The sequence below is a fragment of the Ananas comosus genome, linkage group 1 (genome assembly GCF_001540865.1).
Source record: "Ananas comosus cultivar F153 linkage group 1, ASM154086v1, whole genome shotgun sequence".
In the NCBI taxonomy this organism is placed as follows: domain Eukaryota; kingdom Viridiplantae; phylum Streptophyta; class Magnoliopsida; order Poales; family Bromeliaceae; genus Ananas; species Ananas comosus.
This window is the reverse complement of record NC_033621.1, coordinates 20,218,794-20,238,007: the sequence shown is the minus strand read 5'-3', so window position 1 is coordinate 20,238,007 and position 19,214 is coordinate 20,218,794. Positions and strand designations below refer to the sequence as shown.

At 34.5% G+C, this 19,214-nt stretch overlaps 2 protein-coding genes across 8 annotated transcripts; both read right to left on the bottom strand.

The window, feature by feature from the left end:
* LOC109719719 (hydroxypyruvate reductase) lies at positions 987-8,902 on the bottom strand. 7 transcript variants are annotated; one of them, XM_020246556.1, is made up of 11 exons: positions 8,776-8,890; positions 8,606-8,679; positions 6,885-7,023; positions 6,231-6,375; positions 5,982-6,109; positions 4,522-4,593; positions 4,038-4,155; positions 3,839-3,963; positions 3,701-3,742; positions 2,912-3,124; positions 987-1,342 (listed from the first exon to the last, which is right to left on the bottom strand). In XM_020246556.1, exons 3-11 carry the CDS (start codon positions 7,005-7,007, stop codon positions 1,274-1,276), a joined length of 1,035 nt encoding a protein of 344 aa, XP_020102145.1. In that variant the 5' UTR covers positions 7,008-7,023; positions 8,606-8,679; positions 8,776-8,890; the 3' UTR covers positions 987-1,273. The 7 variants fall into 7 exon arrangements, with proteins under 7 accessions (XP_020102145.1, XP_020102137.1, XP_020102099.1 ...); XM_020246548.1 differs by having other exon boundaries at positions 6,885-7,018; XM_020246510.1 differs by lacking the exon at positions 8,606-8,679 and having other exon boundaries at positions 8,776-8,902.
* LOC109723025 (type 1 phosphatases regulator ypi1) lies at positions 14,009-17,831 on the bottom strand (the record flags this gene model as incomplete). Its single annotated transcript, XM_020251265.1, has 2 exons — positions 14,009-14,504; positions 17,479-17,831. Coding segments are annotated over 2 exons (369 nt in total), but the record flags the coding sequence as incomplete, so codon positions are not given.

Sequence of the window (19,214 nt, the reverse complement as noted above, 5' to 3'; positions counted from 1 at the left end):
CATCGATTCGAGATCCCTATCATTTAAAACGACTTAGGAGTATATATATATATATATAAAATTAAGCTGGAATACTATGGTAGCAAATGGGCTCCGTTGCCATCTATTTATTTTTTATAATAGAGCCTCCAAATTGACGATCGGTACCGTTGAATATAATTTATACCACTTAAATTTTTAGGGGATCACTATCATCCTAACCCCACAATTTTTCATTTAAGGGTTAAAAACTTGATAGCAAAAAATGTCAAATATTATTAATAGTATTCTAGCTTTTATTGTTCACTTGGGTATATTATTGATAGTATACAAATAGTATCTACATCAACTTTTTCACCCTAGGATTATTACTATTCCTCCCATCCCTACTAAATCCTAGACATCCAATGACCAAAAAAATTAATAGTAAATACGATTCTTATACTATCAATAATATTCTAGCTCTACACACATACACATGCGCGCGCGTGCGCGCGCACAATATATGCTTGATGGGGTCTATTTCGGTGGGGTCCCTTGACCCTGCTAAGGATGATGCAAAATATCATATTTTGTAGGGCCACTTGAGAAAAACTTTTTAGTTGGGCCTTTTTTTTTTCTTTTTTTTCTTTTTTTTTCGTATAAATCGACCCCACTTTGAAATCCAAGTTGACCCCAGATTAAGTCCAACACAATTTTCGTATTAGACAAGAATGCTATAGCGGGTCCGATGACCTGCTAACTATTTTTCTTTTTTTTTTTAGCAGTAGCTAAAAAGTTAAAACAAATTCTAATAAAAAAAAATTCTAGACAGAAAGAAAATTAATGACTAATTTACTTCTTTTATACAATACTAATAACTAGTTTACTTTTTTTTTGTATATTTTTCTTTCTATTATAAATTGACTCTATGAAAAAAATTTTAAAAATCTGCCGTTGTCTACTACTAACTTTTTAACTATTGAATGCCTATGATTTAGTGGGGGTTGATGCATCCTTACACTCAGTTCGAGCTTTTAAAATTATTAGTTAGTACTACTTTCAGTCTACAGGTAGTATCAGAGCCAGTACAGTAAAGTGATTTCGATTTCCACACAGGAGGTGCTGGAGAGGAGATTGTTGAATTGACTAGGCCACCTTGGCAAAGGCCGAGTTGGGCAGAGTCAAAATCGCAGCCGCCGTCCGCGAGATACATTTTAAGTGCAATTAACACACACCTTGAGTTTTTGAAATTATTGATTAGCACTAACCAAATTAAATCAAACAAAGATCAATTTCCGTAGCTTCCCACGAGCTAGTTCACAATTTCTATTCCTGTAAACGGCTTCCCCGAGTGAAGTTGGAGAGCACAATCACCTACAACCTGAACATAAAAGCCACAGTAGGAAAAATAATAATAATAATAAACACCGAGAAATTAATGTGTGTATTAAGGCTTAGTGCATTGTTGCGGTTCAAAAAGTTACACTTTTTAACTAATATATGATTTTACTTTCGTTTTATCAAAAAAATCTGCCTTCAAATAAAATAGCAAAATAATCTTTTTTTTTTTGAAAACCACGCGACAGTACCTTATTTAACTGTAGGTCCTTACGGAAAAAGTAATAATAATAAAAAATCACGGGCTTGTTGATTGCAACTTTTCGAACCACAAAATAGTAAAGTGAAAACGCACAAAACCACAGGATAATTAAGTATAACTTTTTGAACTACATTGCGACAAAGCGAAGATGCACTAAACCACAGTGGGGTAAATTGAAGTTTTACCTCTGATGTTTTGGCGAGTGAAAAATATAATTCCAATAACATGCAAATAAACCAACTAATTAGGGTTAATTTCATACAGATCCCTGCAAACATAATGAATTACAAATTTATCCCTACAAAGTTCAATTTTCATATATTATCCCTACAAAAAACCTAGTATTTTCAAATATGGCCCTCAAGTTAGTTACCATTAAAGCACTGTTTATTTTATAAATAAAATGACTTTTTTGTCATCACAAATATGTTCTTCCAAAAGTCCCAACTGTTAATTGAAGGGGGGTAAAAAAGTCAATTCACCTCATTAACTAACTAGAATTAATTATTTTACCTATGGTTAACTAATTTTTTCTAATGGATCTTAACGGCAGGGACATATTTGAAAATATCAGAACTTTTGCAAGAACAACACATGAAAGCAGAACTTGGTAGGGATATATTTGCAATTCACTATATTTACAGAGACCTGTATGAAATTAACCCAACTAATTAAATTGCGTCTGCACATTGTCGTTAGACATCAAAAGCCATTTTTGGTGATACATGAAAAGTTACTGTCCTCTGACTATACATAATGATGCTATAGTAAATACTTTAGCAATAAGTTATTTATCAGAGACTTAACTTAGTATGATAAAATAAAGGGGTTTTAATCTATTTCTATTAGTAAAAAAGCAGCTACCGGTACCCGACAACGTTATCAAAGAGCGAGGATTTCATTTCAAGATAATTTTAGAAAGAGAAAGGTACGAATTTAGAAAATAAGGAAGCTTCGCGAAAACGAAAAGTCTATAGCCAGCCCTATAAATGTAAATCTCTTTTAAACAGTCATAACTATATGCATTTTATATTTGTAGGTCATCATTTACTTTGAAAAACCCTCAAATTTAGAGATCAGCATTTTATCAAGCCCCTATAAAACCCTACTTGTTTCTGTTCTCTATTAGATATGCGATGGACGTGTGATGAGAAACCTTTAACAAGCTAACGTCGTACGGGATAACAGGTCAGTTGCATTATTATTACATGAAGAGGTGAATTTCAAAAAGTAGGAGTTGAGGAGCATGTTTGCAAAAGCATGAAAGTTCGAGTGGTGCAGGTGCATTTAATCCAACGAACAAAATGCAGGAAAAGTAAGCAATTTGAACGGAAGAGCAAGTGTGAGTACCTTAGCCATCGTCCTGTAGGAATACTCGGTGACCCCTGCGACATGTGGGGTGATGAGAACATTTGGAAGCTTCAAAATTGGATCTTCGGGATCGAATGGCTCAGTCCAAGCCACGTCAATGCCCAACCCACCTAAGTGACCTGATTCGAGGTGATGAAGGACAGATTCGTAGTCGAGTAACCCTCCTCGAGCAATATTTACCAAAAGTGATCCCTTGAAAGAAATATTAAAAAGGGAGACATCAATAATTTGTTTGGCACCATTGCTTGTTTTCTGCGTCCTAATTATAATGTATAAATAAATTAGCATTGTTTTGTTCATTGAAATTTAGACTAAAGATCAACTCAAAGCTCCCCATGGCATTGTTCAAAAGCTAACGGGGTGTTTACAAGTACGTTTTCCTGCAAGATCATTTATTTACATATATGTCCAGCAAAATTTTGAGTTTTTATGTGTTCGCCCTCGAAAATACAATTTCTTACAAAAAAACTCGTTCAGTGAGTCACAAAAGCCACAGAGGAACTGATTTTGTATCAGAAAAAATTTTAAAAGCGGGACAATTTTGTAAGCACCAGTGTGTATCTGAAAGAAAGTTTTTCACGGCATATCAGAGAATTCAGATGTTGCAGGGGCATCTATGTAAATATCTCGGAGCTGAAATTATCAAACTAAAGGTATATAAACATGGGAAGATTGTGCTCTCATACATTGAAGAAAGGGAGGCAAAAGGTGGTTAACTGTACTACAATACTATATCAGAAATGTATATCCTGAGTTATATTTACGAACCTTCTTCATGGAAGAGAGAAACTTCGCATCCACGATTCCGGCCTAAAGATTTCAAGATTTCAACCATTTGCCAAAGAATGTTATAGAGAAACGATTCAGGTAAAAACACCAAATAATATAAAATAGAGAGAACTTAACTGTCTCTTTATATAAGGTCAAGCAGGTAACTACTATATCAGCCTCCGCAGCAAACTCATACATATTTCCCGGGCCACCTTTCTTGTCAATAAGGCCATCGATATCATCATTAGGGAAGCTTGAATCTGGACGTAGAAGGGTGTTTACTAATCACATTGACAACTGTAAGAGAATAAATAAATTGAAACTTAATTTGTACCACTTGACGGTAATGAATCCGAGGACCATCTTCTTTTTGTTGCAAGAATCTTTACTCCGAACGGTCTCAATCTCTTGGCAAGGTCAAATCCAATAGCTCCAAATCCAAGAATGAATACCTACATATGGGCGAACATAGTTGGGGGAAGTACTTAGCGTTAAAGTTTTGGGAGATATTTATCCACATAGAAATTTGATATGTAGAGTTCGAAGAAAGGAAATTTAACAGCATGCTAGAAAAATAAAGACTACATTTGAGATGCAGAGCCAAAATAAATAATTCTACAGTTTTTGACTACTCGAATGTCATCAAAGGAAGATAGAAAAGACAACTGCTTAAGAGATGATAGAAGTCCATTAATTATTTTCTGGTGCTTCATCTCCTATCTTGAAATTTTCAATAAGAAACACCATATTTCCATCGAAATAATAAGCCAATATATATATGAGCAGTAATCAAGATGAAAAAGATATGGTAAACCTACTGTTTTCCCAAGTAGTGTATCTCCAGTTGGTTCCCCTAATTTCCTCTGCTTCACAGAGATCTCCAACTCCTTCTGCAATAAAATACACTCATATTTCAGTTCTAACTTCTAAAGAAGGAAGTTAAGAAAAAAAAAAAAAAAAAAAAAAGAGAAGAAGAAGATAGTTAAAGAGCTAGATGGAGCAATTTTACAACTTGAAGCATAAGCAACTTAATCTTAACAGTGATGGTAAAGAACAAAGAAACAATCTGGAAATTTAAGGTATGAAATCACTGGTTTACACAACAGATTATCTTCCATAAGACTTCTATATATAGACATTAGGGGCCTGGAGAAAGCTTCTAAACTCCAAACAGGGACAATTATACGTATCTATAAGATTCAAACAATTATAAAGGGCTACAGCAAAGATTATACTTCTAACTTCTATAATGCTAATTTCTTTTCTTTAATCCTTTTTCTTGACCAACAATTGTATTATAAATTTTACATTAAACTCACCCAAGCCAAACACATCCGCATATATGATTTCAAGTCGAGACAATAGTTATTGAGATTAATAGAAGGCTCAAATAATGCTGAGAAGACATTTTTGAACTCAGCTTTATGCAACAACTAATAGCCATATGATAACAAGGACAAAAGTAAAAGGAAAAGTGAAGAAAAGAAATAGAAGAATTGGAAAAAAGGAAAAAAAAAAAAAGTAGAAATGGTAACGGGGTAGAAATATCGTTTCCATTAGAAATTTATCCAAGACCCAATATAAACTGACAATTTTTTTTTTTAACCAGGTTAGACCCTAATGTGTGCGCTAAGACTTTTGTACACTCTTCCCAGCATCCAACTAGAAAGTTTGAAATGAAAAAACTGCTCCATTCTGTAAACAAACAAGTTTCAACTAGGAGGACAGAAATGATTCGGTTTCAAAATATAGCTGAAATAGCATGTAGAATAATTTTATGTTCATCAGATACCATTCAATTGAATAAACCCCTAACTGGTTGAGTTCTAAAAGCTACAGATGAGGTCATGAATGACAGTGGACCAGGTGGAACCATCAAGGTCGATTGGTTAAAGTGTTTGCCAAAGTTCCACTCACAAGATGAGCGAGTCAATTTATATAACTCATTATTATATATGGTTATAGAAAAAGTTATTTGTTGCCAGATTTTTCTCTGTGGCTCGAAATGAACTTGCAACATACGAGAAAGTTCAGAGGCTGAGTGTTTAAGTTAGAAGATCAGGGATTAAGGTTGAGAGTTTAAGTTAGGAGATAAGGGATTATGTCACAAAGTCCGTATTAGTACAGGAATTATCCATACTTTTTTAACCTAGAACAAATGTATGACAAATGGTATAGACAACTTCTATGCAATGGCATCCAGTAAATTAAAACCCAGAGCAAATTTGAGAGAAAAAGAAGCGCGTTTACTGTTATAGCACAATAAATTGAAACCTACTTGCTTCCGCAGAAGACCCAACATCAGATATATTGCCATTTCTGCACATGAAGTGGAATTTCCTGTTGCACTTCCAGGGATCCTTGCGACTTTGATTTTGTGCTTTGTAGCAGCATCTACATCAACACCTACAAAATCATTCATAAAGTCTAGTTGAGCTGAATAGTATTGAAAAGTGCAACTACAATCAATCACTTTACAGATAAGATGTAACTCAAAGGGCAAAAGCAATGGATGTACTACAGGCACCTTCTAGCCCAACACCAAACTGCATGATAAGCTTCATCTGTGCTGCTTTTGCGATAAGTTCAGAATCTAGACGCCGACTTTTAACCACACAAATTTGGTACTTGTGAATAACGTCTGGAACCTCATCAAGAGCTACTGTGTCAACCTGCATGAAAGTGCATAAAAGAATAAATGCGAAGAAATATTATTTAAGCTATTACTCAGAAAACAAATCAAAACCTAAGCACACTCTCAAAGTACTACAGGATCAGAAGTTTGTAAAACATTAATAGAAGAAAAGAAGTACAGTGAAGGCATTCTCATAACAAATATAGCGAGTTCCGAAATTGATTGAAATACAAAATAGATATACAAAGCAGATAAAACATGACTTCAAATGTTATCAGTCATAACATAAAATTGCATTCTCTGGACATTACGGATAATACAATACAAAGAGATAAGGGGTACAAGCCTGCAATAAATCTATCTGAACACCTACATGTGACAGATGTTAAGCTCTCTTATAAGTTAGAATCTTAAAATGGGTATGATTTACACTTACGTGATAGGAAAAGAAAGCAAACATTCTTGCTAAGTTTATATATTAATTCAATAAAACAATACATAATTAAATTAGATGAAAGATTTAAAGCTAAAAAAAATGCAAATAACCTGAATAAACGGATAACTCTGCAAATATTCCCGCGTGTAATTATGAGAAGCAGGAAAATAGTAGCCACAGAATAGCACTCGGGTGATGGAATCATTGCCATTCTCTACCGCTACCTCAGCCATCTTTGAGTAGCCTGCACTGAAAGCGTGTAATTTAGGTAGTATCATTTAAAAACACTGATTTTGATCTAACTGCCATATTGTACTATCTCAGAATTTTTTTGAGTAGCCCATGCTGAAAGGCCTCAAATTTAGGTAGCATCATTTAAAAATTTTATGTGAAACTTCAAAAGGATTCAAACCATAAACAAGACACATTATAATACCCAATACCTATTTCACATTCTCACTTAATCACACTGCACAACAAATTTCCACAGGACTAGAGTTGAATTACCAGCAACGGAGCAATTTTGAGCACGAATTGGAACAAGTAATCTGCTTAAACCCTTCATATAAATGTATCTAACCCAAAATCCGAGCTAAAAGAGAAACAAAACTTACAACATCATTTAAAATTTTGATCTGAAACTTCTAGGGTCTAGCCTCTGAAACTTCATTCAAAAAAGCAAATAAAATAAAATAAAATTTTGATTTGAAACAATCATAATACCCAATACCGATTTCGTTTTCCTTAACCACACCGCACAGCAAATTTCCACACAACTGAACATAGAGTACCAATAAAGGATCTATTTTGAGCTCGAATTAGAGAAATTAACCTGCTTAAACCCCTTCATACGAGTGACTCTAACCTAAAATCCAAGCTAGAAAAGAATGAAAACCCATCATAATCGATCTAGAAAATCTAACATGCAATTACCAAAAAAACATGGAGCAAATTTTCGTTCGAAGTGGAGCGACTAACCTGCTTAAACCCCTTCGTACCATAGTTAGTTAATTTGGATTCGGCAAAAATTCGGTACGGATATAATACGTATAAAATTCGTTTTCTAATTTTTAAAATCGTTGAAAAATTCGGCTTAAAAAACGGATTCGGTATAAAATATAAAATATAAGATATAAAATATAAAATAATTTATATTTAAAAATAAAATTATAAGTTTTTTATTCATATTTTCAATAATTCGGCAATAATTCGCGAATAATTCGCGAATTATTCGCGAATAATTCGGTTGGCCCAAAAAATCGCGAATAATTCTCTTTCTTTCGGAAAAATTCGTAAACGGACCGTTTAATTCGGATTTTCAATAATTCGCGAATAATTCACGAATTTACTAACTAGGCTTCGTACAAGAAAATCTAACCTAAAATCCGAGCTAAAAAAGAAAGAAAACTCATCATAATCCATAGCATAGAGTACCAAATAGAGTGCAAATTTGAGCACAATTTGAGCACAAATTGGCCCGTACAAGTAAATGTAACCTAAAATCCAAGCTAGAAAAAGAAAGAAACCTCATTGTAATCAATCAAGAAAACCTAACATAAATTACCAATAAAGGAGCAATTTTGAGCTCGAATTGGAGTAGTTGACCTGCTTAAGCCCGTCGTACAAGTAAACCTAACCCAAATCCCAGCTAAAAAGAAAAGAAAGCTCATCATAATTCAAATCTAACATAATCTACCGAATAAAGGAGCAATTTTGAGCACAAAATTGGCAAGTACAAGTAAATCCAACCTAAAATCCGACCTAGAAAAAGAAAGAGAACTCATCGTAATCGATTCAATCTCAAACCTAACATAAATTACCAATAACTTACCAATTTTGAGCTCGAATCAGAGCAATTAACCTGCTCAACCCCCTTCTACAAGTAAATCAAACCTAAAATTCGAGCTAAAAAGGAATTCAAAAAGAAAAAAAAGTCATCATAATCGATCAAAACGTAGAATAGGAAGAGGAGAAGAGGAATGCGACGTGGGAATTTGTTACCTTTGAAAAGAGAGGAGGAGAGGGTGTGGGAGGGGGCGAGGGCGAAGGGAGCAGCGGCGAAGAGCGAGGCTCAAGAGCGAGGCCGCGGCCATTTTCATCGTATTATTTATTTAATATTATTGTGACTGTATCGTTTGTTGTTTTATTTTATTTTAGTACGAGAGTTGGCGCACTAAACCCCCCACACGAGGAAATATTTTAGAAGGCAACGGTTATATTAGTGACGTGGCGTAACAAATCAATCAAATTAATCCTTTTAAGAATATATGTTCCATCATGATTGTAAAAAAATATTTTTATTCTACTTTTGTTTGAAAAGAAGGAATGTGATTGGCTTGTTATTGATAACGTGGTGCAAATGTGACAGTGTAAAATTCCTCCCACAGGAGAGGAGAACGTGTGGGGCCCAGAGAAATCCGCGGCTTCTTTGTCATTGTGAAAAAATTGCGTTAGTAAGTACGATAAAAAAAATATTTTATTTATTTTTAAAATTACAGAAAATTTATGTTACGTACATTAAGAAAGTACGGTAAGAAAATACTTTATTTATTTTTGTATGTAATATTATATTTCGCGTATCGCGATAAATCGATTACGATATATTTTTTATGATCCCATCAGAGTACTCAGAAATATATTCCTATATAGTTTAAACCCCCACTCCATTTTATCTAATAGTATTAAGGTTTCATTTGAGATGGCAGAAAGATTATGTTACGTGCGGTAAAAAAATACTCTATTTATTTTCGTATGTAATATCACGTTTTGCATGTCGCGATAAGAGTACTCAGAAACATATTCCTATATACTTTAAACCCCCACTCCATTTTATCTAATAGTATTAAGGTTTCATTTGGGATGGCAGAAAGATTATGTTACGTGCGGTAAAAAAATACTCTATTTATTTTCGTATGTAATATCACGTTTTGCATGTCGCGATAAGAGTACTCAGAAACATATTCCTATATACTTTAAACCCCCACTCCATTTTATCTAATAGTATTAAAGTTTCATTTGGAATGGCGGAAAGATTATGTTACGTGCGGTAAAAAAGTACTATATTTTTTTCGTATGTAATATTACGTTTCGATATCGCGATAAGTCGGTTATGATATACTTTCTGCGGCCCTACCGAAAATGCGGAAGCATGTTAAATTTTAAATTATTTTAAAATAAAATTTAGTAAAAATATTAATATATGTAAGCATCAAAATTTTTTTGCCAAACAACTTTAGAAAATCATTTTAGAAAAATCACTTTTATCTAAATTCAGCCAAAAGCTCTACAGCTTTTTACCAAAATCGATTCTCCAAACCAAAATCACTTATACAGAAATCACTTTTTCAAAAGATAGGCCAAACAGCCCCATATCTCTATACCTATACATTATTTCTCCTAAAGTTGCTACATTGTAATTATTTCTTCATGTTGAATGTGGACTCTAACCCGAACCAACTCAAGTCCTTCATCTTCCTCTTCGATTGTTATCTTCATTTATCAGCGAGATGAATTCCATTCCTTATTATCGTTTTTTTTTTTTTGTCAATGATTTTTTTTAAAAATTATCTATCCACCGTATCGTACGGATTACTATACTAGTATAAAATTATTTTTTAACATTTTTACTTGCCTTGTCCACACGTGCACTGCCTGAGCACTTTTACCCGGGCCGGCCCACATTTATCCGGCCCGAAACGGTCCGGAGTCCAGCCCGACACGGCCCGGCTCCAAGGTCGGGCCGCCGTGCCGGGCCAAAATTCTTGGACCCCGGCCTGGACTGCACGGGCCGTGCCGGGCCGGGCCAGGCTCAGGCCAGCCCTTTTTCGCTTTATTAATTTTATTTAAAAATATTTAATTTCAATTTTTTAAAAATAAAAATAAAAATATTTTTTTTTAAAAAAATAATATATAAGTAAAAAAATGTAAAATTTTAAAATATATTTATAAAAAATATTAAAATTTTCAATTATTGGGTAAAATTTTAAATTTTTTTGGACCAAAATATCCTCCCAACAGTCAAATTTTGACTGTTGGGAATAAGGGTGTAAACGAGCGAACACGGATCGAGCTGGGGTCGGCTCGTGTTCGGCTCGTTTATTAAACGAGCCAAACACGAGCTGACTCGTTAAAGTATCGAGCCGAAAATTCAGCTCGTGTTCGGCTCGTTTATTAACGAGCCGAACACGAGCTGGTCCCGAGCTGGCCAACGAATAATAATTAAAAAAGATTAGATTAAATATATATAAAAAATAAATTTATAAAATCTTATCCATTAGATTTTGATCTAATAGTTGAAACTTTACATATAAATGAGTCTTTTTATAATTAAACTCGCTTTTATATTTTATTTGCTTAAAATTTAATAAATAAAATATATATTATATATAATTATTTATTTATATATAAAATTATAATTAAATAAATTATATAAATATAAAATATATGTATTTCGAGCTGTTATCGAGCCGAATACAAGCGAGCTAACCCAGCTCGTGTTCGGCTCGTTATTAAACGAGCTGAAAAATCTAGCTCGTGTTCGGTCGTTTACTAAACGAGCGAGCGATCTCGAGCTCATTTCGAGCCGAACACGAGCTTGCGCTCGCGAACAGCGAGCTGGATTGCCACCCCTAGTTGGGAATAGGGATGTCAATGGGTATGGATACCCGAAATTTTATCTGAACCCGACCCGAATGAACGGATATATCCGATGGATATGGACATGGATTCGGATATAGATATAAAAAATAGAACCCGACGGATAAGGATTCGGAATATGGATTTTGATTGTACCCGACCCGAACCCGAACACAACCCGAACCCGAATTTATTTTGTATTATCATATAATATATATTAGATGTTATATTTGAATTTGTATTTTAAAAATTTAGATTTAATAAAATATATTTTGAAATATTTAAAAAAAAATAATTGTTTCGGGTTCAAATTTTTGGGTTCGGATTCGGGTTCGGGCTTCGAATTTTTGGTCAGGTTCGGATTTGGATATGGATTTTTAAAATCCGTCCGGTTTGGGTTCGGGTCTCGGGTTTGGAGTCGGGTTCGAGTTCGGATTTTTAAAAATCCACCCCGAATTTGACCCGTTGACATCTCTAGTTGGGAAGGGTATTTTAGCCCAAGCCCATCTCCCAAGGGTCTGTCATAATAGACCCTTGGGAGAGCCCCAAAGCTACAGCCCAACTCCCAAATTGGGAGTTGTGGTGGTGCAGGGGCCTTGGGAGTTGGGTTGTACCCAACTCCTTCTCTGGGCCCGACTCGGCCACACAGGCCGGGCCGTGCCGTGTTAGGCCGGGCCGGGGCACCCTCTCAAGCCCGTGTCGTGCCGGGCCGTGCCGGGCCACCGGGCCGCGGGATCAAGGCCCAGCACAATCCGATTTAACTGTCCGAGCCGGCTCCGCACGAGTGCTACAGTGCTCGTGCCATGCAAGGCCCGGCCCACTCTCGTGCCGGGCCGGGCGGGCTGCCCCGACACCCCTACTAGTATGTAAAAAGGTGTAAGGACGTGTTTGGTTCGTTTCTTTTTCACATGGAATCGGAATTGGAATGGATGAATTCATTTGTGGATGTTTGGTACACGGGAGTCCTATTCTGATTCCGATTTCCGAGTGGAATGGGAATCTCCCAATCACCTCTTTTTTCAATTCGGCCTAGAAGGTCGGATTGGAAGTTGAATCCGGACGGAATGGATATTTATTCGAATTAAATTTATTTTTTCAACTTATTTAATTAAAATATGAGTTACAATTTAAAAATTAAATATATAATTTTAAATTTTAATTTGAACTTAAATTAAAAATTAAAATTTAATCAAGTATTTCGAATCTAACTTATGAATTTGAATTTAAATTAAATTTTAATTTATAAAAAGCTTTATTCAGATTTTATTTCAAATTTAAATTAAATTTATGGATTCAAATTAAAATTTAAATTGTAATTTTAAGTTTGAATTTGAATAAATCAAAACTTAGTTTCATATTTTGAATTATCCACTCAACTTCAAAGTTTATTTTTTTTAGAAAAAATAGATTTAAAAATTTGACATTATTTCAAAATTTTAATGTAATTTTTTAATATTTAATTTTTAATTTGAATTTAAATTAATATATTATAAAGATAATGTTAATATATTAATTTGATTACGTTTTTTATATCCACCTGAACTAAATACCGACAATGAGAATGATTTATTCCGATTCCGATTCAGGTGATGAACCAAACAGAATTAGGTAATGAGTTATTCCGATTCTGATTTCGATTCTAGCTTATTTTGATTCCGATTCCAATTCTGACTCCGACTTCGAACCAAACACGCCCTAAGAGTAGACAGCATATTACAGTAAGGGTTGATTTCGTGCATGTGCAAACATAATAAATTATAAATATATTCCTACAAAATTCAATTTTTACATATATTATCGTTATAAAAATCCTAATATTTTCAAATATATCCCTATGATTTGTTACTGTTAAAATATTGTTTATTTTATAAGTAAAATAAACTTTTTACCATCGCAAATATATCCCTCCGAAAATCCAAACTCTTTAATTAAAGAGGAGTAAAAAAATCAATTCACCTTATTGACAAACAAGGATTAAATATTTTATTCATAGTTAACCAATTTTTCTAATGAATCCTAACGGCAACGATATATTTAAAAACATCAGAGCTTTTATAAAAAATAAAAACAACATATAAAAGTTAAACTTTGTATAAATATATTTACAATTCACTATTTTTACAACAACTGTATGAAATTAACCCTTCAAAATTTTCCATCCAAAATATTTATTTGGCAACACAAAGGTACGAAAGTCAAAAAGCAAGAATAAAATCACAGAATAGCTACGAGTGCACCAAAAATTTTTAAAATTTAGAACTCCTAGAGTTCATTAAATAGTTCAAGAAACTTTTCCTTCAATCAAATTTACTAATTACCCTGCCGCTTTAGTGTTTAAAGAAAGAAATTTATTTCTTCTATCCTAACACAAAAATGAAAAGCCAAAAAAAAAATAAAAAATCAAAGGTAGGCTCACCCTATTCTTCGTGCTTAAAAATAAATATCAAAACTGAAAGAGAAATTATATGTTTCTTCGTGTTCTAAAACCTTACAAAATTGTATTCAATACACGCAATCAAAAGAACGGTACGATTAGCCGCTTTGATTGAGGAGGAAAAAGGAATTATTTGATAAAGTTTAAGAGGTCTAATAGCCAAAGTTGAACTCCAAAGGTCTGTTTAGAGAAGTTCTAAACGCCAGGCGGTTTTCATACATATCTCTGAGGTTTATAGAAGGCCAAAACAAAAGGGGGTATGGGAACATAAATGTAAAAAAAAAGCCATGTTATGTAGAAAAAGAACATAAAATCCCAGTTTAGGGGAAAAGGAAAAAAAAAAACAAAAACAAAAAGGTTAATAGTGATCCATCCACTACTCTTGGATGCAAAGGATCATGCAGAATCTAAGATACAAAGTGGTGATGCCTCAAAAGGACCGATCCATCACCATCATTGACAACCCATAAGCATAATATATTTTTCGAGCCTACATGAAGCCGAAATCGTGATATAAAAAAGTTCTTCGTAACTCGCATCTTACAAAAGTTTGAATCACAAATGCAGATTCTGTAGCTGATATTGCACTCTGATGGTACGTGATCGTACAGAGAAAATTTTGGTTGTAATCCCCAAATCAAAAGTTTATCTGCAAAAAATTCTGACGATTAATGAGATCTACTATGTATCCTCAGCCTGTTTAAAAATAGAACTAAAACCTAAATGTGTGATCAGTAGGTACTTTAGAGATTGAGAATTCGATATCATTCCAATGCAGAACATGAAAGAATACCATGCTGGAAAATAGACATAAGACGAATACAACTCAAAATTTCAATACAGTCGTAAAAGAGTGAAAATACTAGAGGGTTTAACTTTCTCCTTTACATTCGAATTGAAGCTTATACTCTTCCAGTTAATTAAGAGAAGGAAAATTATTATTTAAATGATAATCTTGGCTTGGCTACAGAAGAAATTCTGCTAGCTGATCTGAAATACGTAATCACATAATAAGTAGCCACTAAAATGCATGAGAGTTTACAACAACTATGACATCCAGAGCAGATCTACAAAGTTAGTGATGGCCAGCCTATAAAATCACGCAAACAGATTGATCTGTACTATCAAACCCACCGTGTAGACTCAGCCATCTTTTCGATGAATGCAAAGATCTATCCAGGGTCTAGGACCAAAAGCAAAAAGCTGGAGACATTTTTCAAGACAACTTATTGTTTTGACCTAATAATGGCATATCCTCGATTTTCTCCTCAGCACAAACAATAAGATATCCACCAAGACAACCTAAAAAGAAATTCATGCAATTTTCATACATTTGGAAAAAAAAAAAAAAAAAAAACCTAGATTTTGATGGTTTTCGCCAAGCATTTCTATAAGAACAAACCCTAACCCAAAGCCCAAAGCTCCTAACGTCTAAAATGAGAATTTCTTAGATCCAACATGTTATATAGGGAGGAAAAAAAAGGTTCTGACATTAATTTTTATTATAGTGATAAATTTTACAATGCAAGAGTAAGCAGTTTACAGCTCAAGTAATCATTTCAAACATTTCTGCATAAAATTATTGTCTCCGGTACTCATTTGACAAGGTACATGTGATTTAACCAAAACAAGAAAACTGCATCAGGTATATCCAATTCTAATGAAAAGATAAAGCTTAACATGGACCGATATCATCATTTCTGTATATAATAATTGTAAAGCTAGCTGTGCAACACAACCTATATTGCAGCACAACGCATGATCAGACTTAGAGGCATTTGGCCAAAAAAGGGGTTCAAAGCTAGAGTTTGCATCAGATAATTGCTTTCCAGATTCACGTGAAAGCTAGAAATTAGATTCATTATTAAGCCTTTGAATCTGTATGTTCCTTGTAGTGAATCATGAGTAGTTTCATGAGGATAAATTACAACAACAATTCATTGAGTAAAAATTTTCTGCTTCATAACAATTGGATATATTACAATGGCAATTCATTTGTATTGAGCCATCATGAGCTTATGTATACTTCTATTGATATTTTGGACTTGTATCTATGAATTTTGTAAATGATCCGTGCCAGTTGTGCTATAATTACTATCCTTTACAAGGTCCCTTCTATCAATAAAAGCACCAAGTTGAAAAATAACTGCACCCCAACACAAACCCCCTCAACTCCTTTCCCTCTTTCTTTCACTTCCCGAGTTCCGAGTTCCCCTTCCCTCTTCTCTCGCTGACCAAGCTAAGCTTAAGCCTAGCAGAACCCATCCTAATCTCCATAGGACCAAAATATGACCTGTATAACTGTCCTCTTATGAATCTTTTTTTAATTTTCAAATCAACTAAACATTAAAGCAAATTGAAAGGGTTCTCCTCTTGTGAAATGCACTCTCTTTTTTATTAAAATGACAAATCTTCACACTAGTTTTACGTAATTTCTAAAAAGAACAAGAGGATTGTCATAAAATGTGTTTCCAATATTGCATTCACATAATCAGCTCTAGAGAAGCTTTCCCATATGAGAAAGAAAAAAAGTGTTGACAAGATAACTCTCATATCTTCTAATTTTCTGAAAAAGGTGCATTTGGTTCCACGAAGAAAGGTTAACATCAACCTAAGAATGAAAGAAAATTTCCTCTGCTGTTGTTTGGTTGCACGCAAAACTGCATGTCCTAATACAGCAAATAATTTCTTCTAGACAATGTGATCAGCAAGTCCCAGTTTGGACGCATGAAACATCTAATTCAACATATCCCTTCCATTTAGTCAAAAAGAATGTAGTATTTGGTAGATGAGGAGTGTGATGAAATGTCTAGAATGGATATCATATTCGGTCTTCAAGTCACTTTTTAAAAATAAAATAAATCATTTCATAGGTGAAATATGCTATTCTACCAAATCATGGATACCAAGATCTTTTGAAGAACCAAAATCAAACTCATTCTAATGAATCTAATCACACAAGAAAATCTTCAGAGCTAATAAGTAATCATCGGGAATCTAATTCCGACATCCAAATAGGGCCCAAATGTCCTTCCTATTCCTAGTTGAAGTAAACAATATTAGAGCTCGGATCAAAATACTCGAACAAGATCAAAATAAATGTGATAATCATTGACAAAGCATCAATTATTTCTCAGCTTTCTTCCACACATACTTTGTCATTCTTGAGATGTGTTACTGTTACCAAACAAAACAATCTCGTGGCTCCAACATTAAAAGGAACCTAATATCAAAATGTTAATTGACCACTTAACGTTACTTATCTCCACAAACGTCATTTTATGGAGTGTAATGAATAGCTAACATGGATTTCATACTTTATTTACAGTATCATAGTTGCTAAATTTTCCTGCATAGACCGCCTTTTTTATCTCCTGCAATTGTTTGTTTCCTTCACAAGGTTCTCAGAAAACAAACATAAGCAGAATTCATATTTCGATCTTTAAAATTCATATACAAATATAGCTCAGAATTGAAATTTTTAAAAACGTCCTCCAACAAATGATTCAATCAGACAAATTATTTGCGTTATTAGCCCTAATCCAATTATTTGCGTAACAAAAACACACATTGTACGGAACAAATCAAAGAGTTCCTACTATGAAATAGATCAAAGGAGAGAGAAAATAACGTACGATCCGAGGAGAGAGCGAGGGCGAGAACGAGGGTCCGAATCAGTGGCCTCCGCCGTGGGGGCAACACCGGCTCGGACCGCGTCGTCGCTGCAGTCGTCGTCGAAGGGGAGCTCCTTGTGGAAGATGCAGCACTTCTTGGAGCTCTTGCGGTTGAGGAACTCGTTGTCGACGGTGCCCTCCTTCCACGAGACCTTCTTCTTCGGCCGCTTGAGGCGGAGGACTAGGGTTTGGGGCGGCTGAGCGGAGGAGGGGGAGGAGGACGAAGAAGAAGAGGGCTCCTCTAGGGTTAGGGTTAGGGTTGAGGTGGGGGGAGACGGGGAAGGATCGCAATGGGAGGGGGAGCGATTAATATTAATATAATAATAAGAGGCGGTAATTGTGATTTATCTCTTTATTTTTAGGTAATTAAAAAGGGTATCAATTTCAATCGAGTCCCTGACCTTCTATATCTTGCACTTCAGTCCTTATCTTTTTCTAAAGATTTATTAGTTCATTACCATGGGAATTGGAATGGAAATAAAAAATAAAAATTAAATTACGTTGGGATTAAAAATAAAATAGCAAATTATTAAAAAAATGTCTAGTTTATTATTGATATAGAAATTAAATTAAATAATTGGGACACCTATTGGGGTTACGAGAAAGGAGTATTAGACTATGATTCGATTAAAATAATTGATATTAACGAATCTAATTTCGACTTCACTACCAGGGACGAAGCCATGTGGGGGCCGACAATGGCCATGGCCCCTCCACATTTTTAAAATTATAGAACAATCCACTAGTAAGCTATTAAAAAAATTAAAATATTGTAAATTTAGGGGACCAAAGTGAAATTTTTTTTAAAAGAATTGTTGGCTTGTGGGCCAAGACTCCAAGGCTTACGCACAGGGACAGCCCATATATAGACCCAAAGGAGCCATGGCCCTCTTCAACTTTTCAATATTTACTTTATAGTCCTTTGGTAGTTTATATATTTTCAGTTAATTTTTAAAATATATCGGCCTATTTTGTAAAAAGTTTTTAGTGCTAATATAGAACTCTATCTCTCTTCTTATGTGCTTTATAGGTGAAAATATATTAAGAACCTTTTAATTATAATGCATTTTGAAATAAGTCCTTTCAAGTACTTTAAATATTTTATTTATACATTCTTAACTTTCCAATTATTTTGATGAGCTAATTTATTTAACTAAATAAAATAGTATGCTAAATTTAATATGTCACGCCCCGGATTTCACGTTCCCCGGGCACGCCGACAGATCCGCCGTATACAAAGAAATTTTCCCTGTATACGAAGCGATAGCTGTACCTGTAAATCAAACACTACTACGAACAGTAGTAGAGAGCTGCTAGAGAAACTGAAGCTAAATAAAACAGAGTTTCATATACATAGTTCAGATCCAAAATACAGAGCTACTCGCACTGGCGAGTTAAGTCAACTATGTACATAAACTCGAAACAAAACATCTACCTGCAGTAGGGCACCTCTAGCTCAGCACGTCGGGTAGGGCTCTAACTCGCGACGCCCTTGCCTCGATCCAGGTCCGCAGACGGTGCAGCAGCCGGAACCTGTGGCTCTCAAACATAGGTAACAACTGGGCGTCGAGAACTACTTGTCAACACAGTAGTCCTCAGTGGTACCGCTCCAAGAACAACAGTCTACCCACTAATCTACAGAAGGACAAGAGATAGAAGGAAGCAGGAAGCATACTCTACGCTATCATCCACTACAC

Coding starts and splice junctions, on each gene's coding strand:
- LOC109719719 (XM_020246510.1), bottom strand. CDS start 8,873: ATGAAAATGGCCGCGGCCTCGCTCTTGAGCCTCGCTCTTCGCCGCTGC. Junction 7,024..8,775: donor CTCCTCCTCTCTTTTCAAAG/GTAACAAATTCC, acceptor ACACGCTTTCAG/TGCAGGCTACTCAAAGATGG. Junction 3,964..4,037: donor GGATTCATTACCGTCAAGTG/GTACAAATTAAG, acceptor TTCTACGTCCAG/ATTCAAGCTTCCCTAATGAT.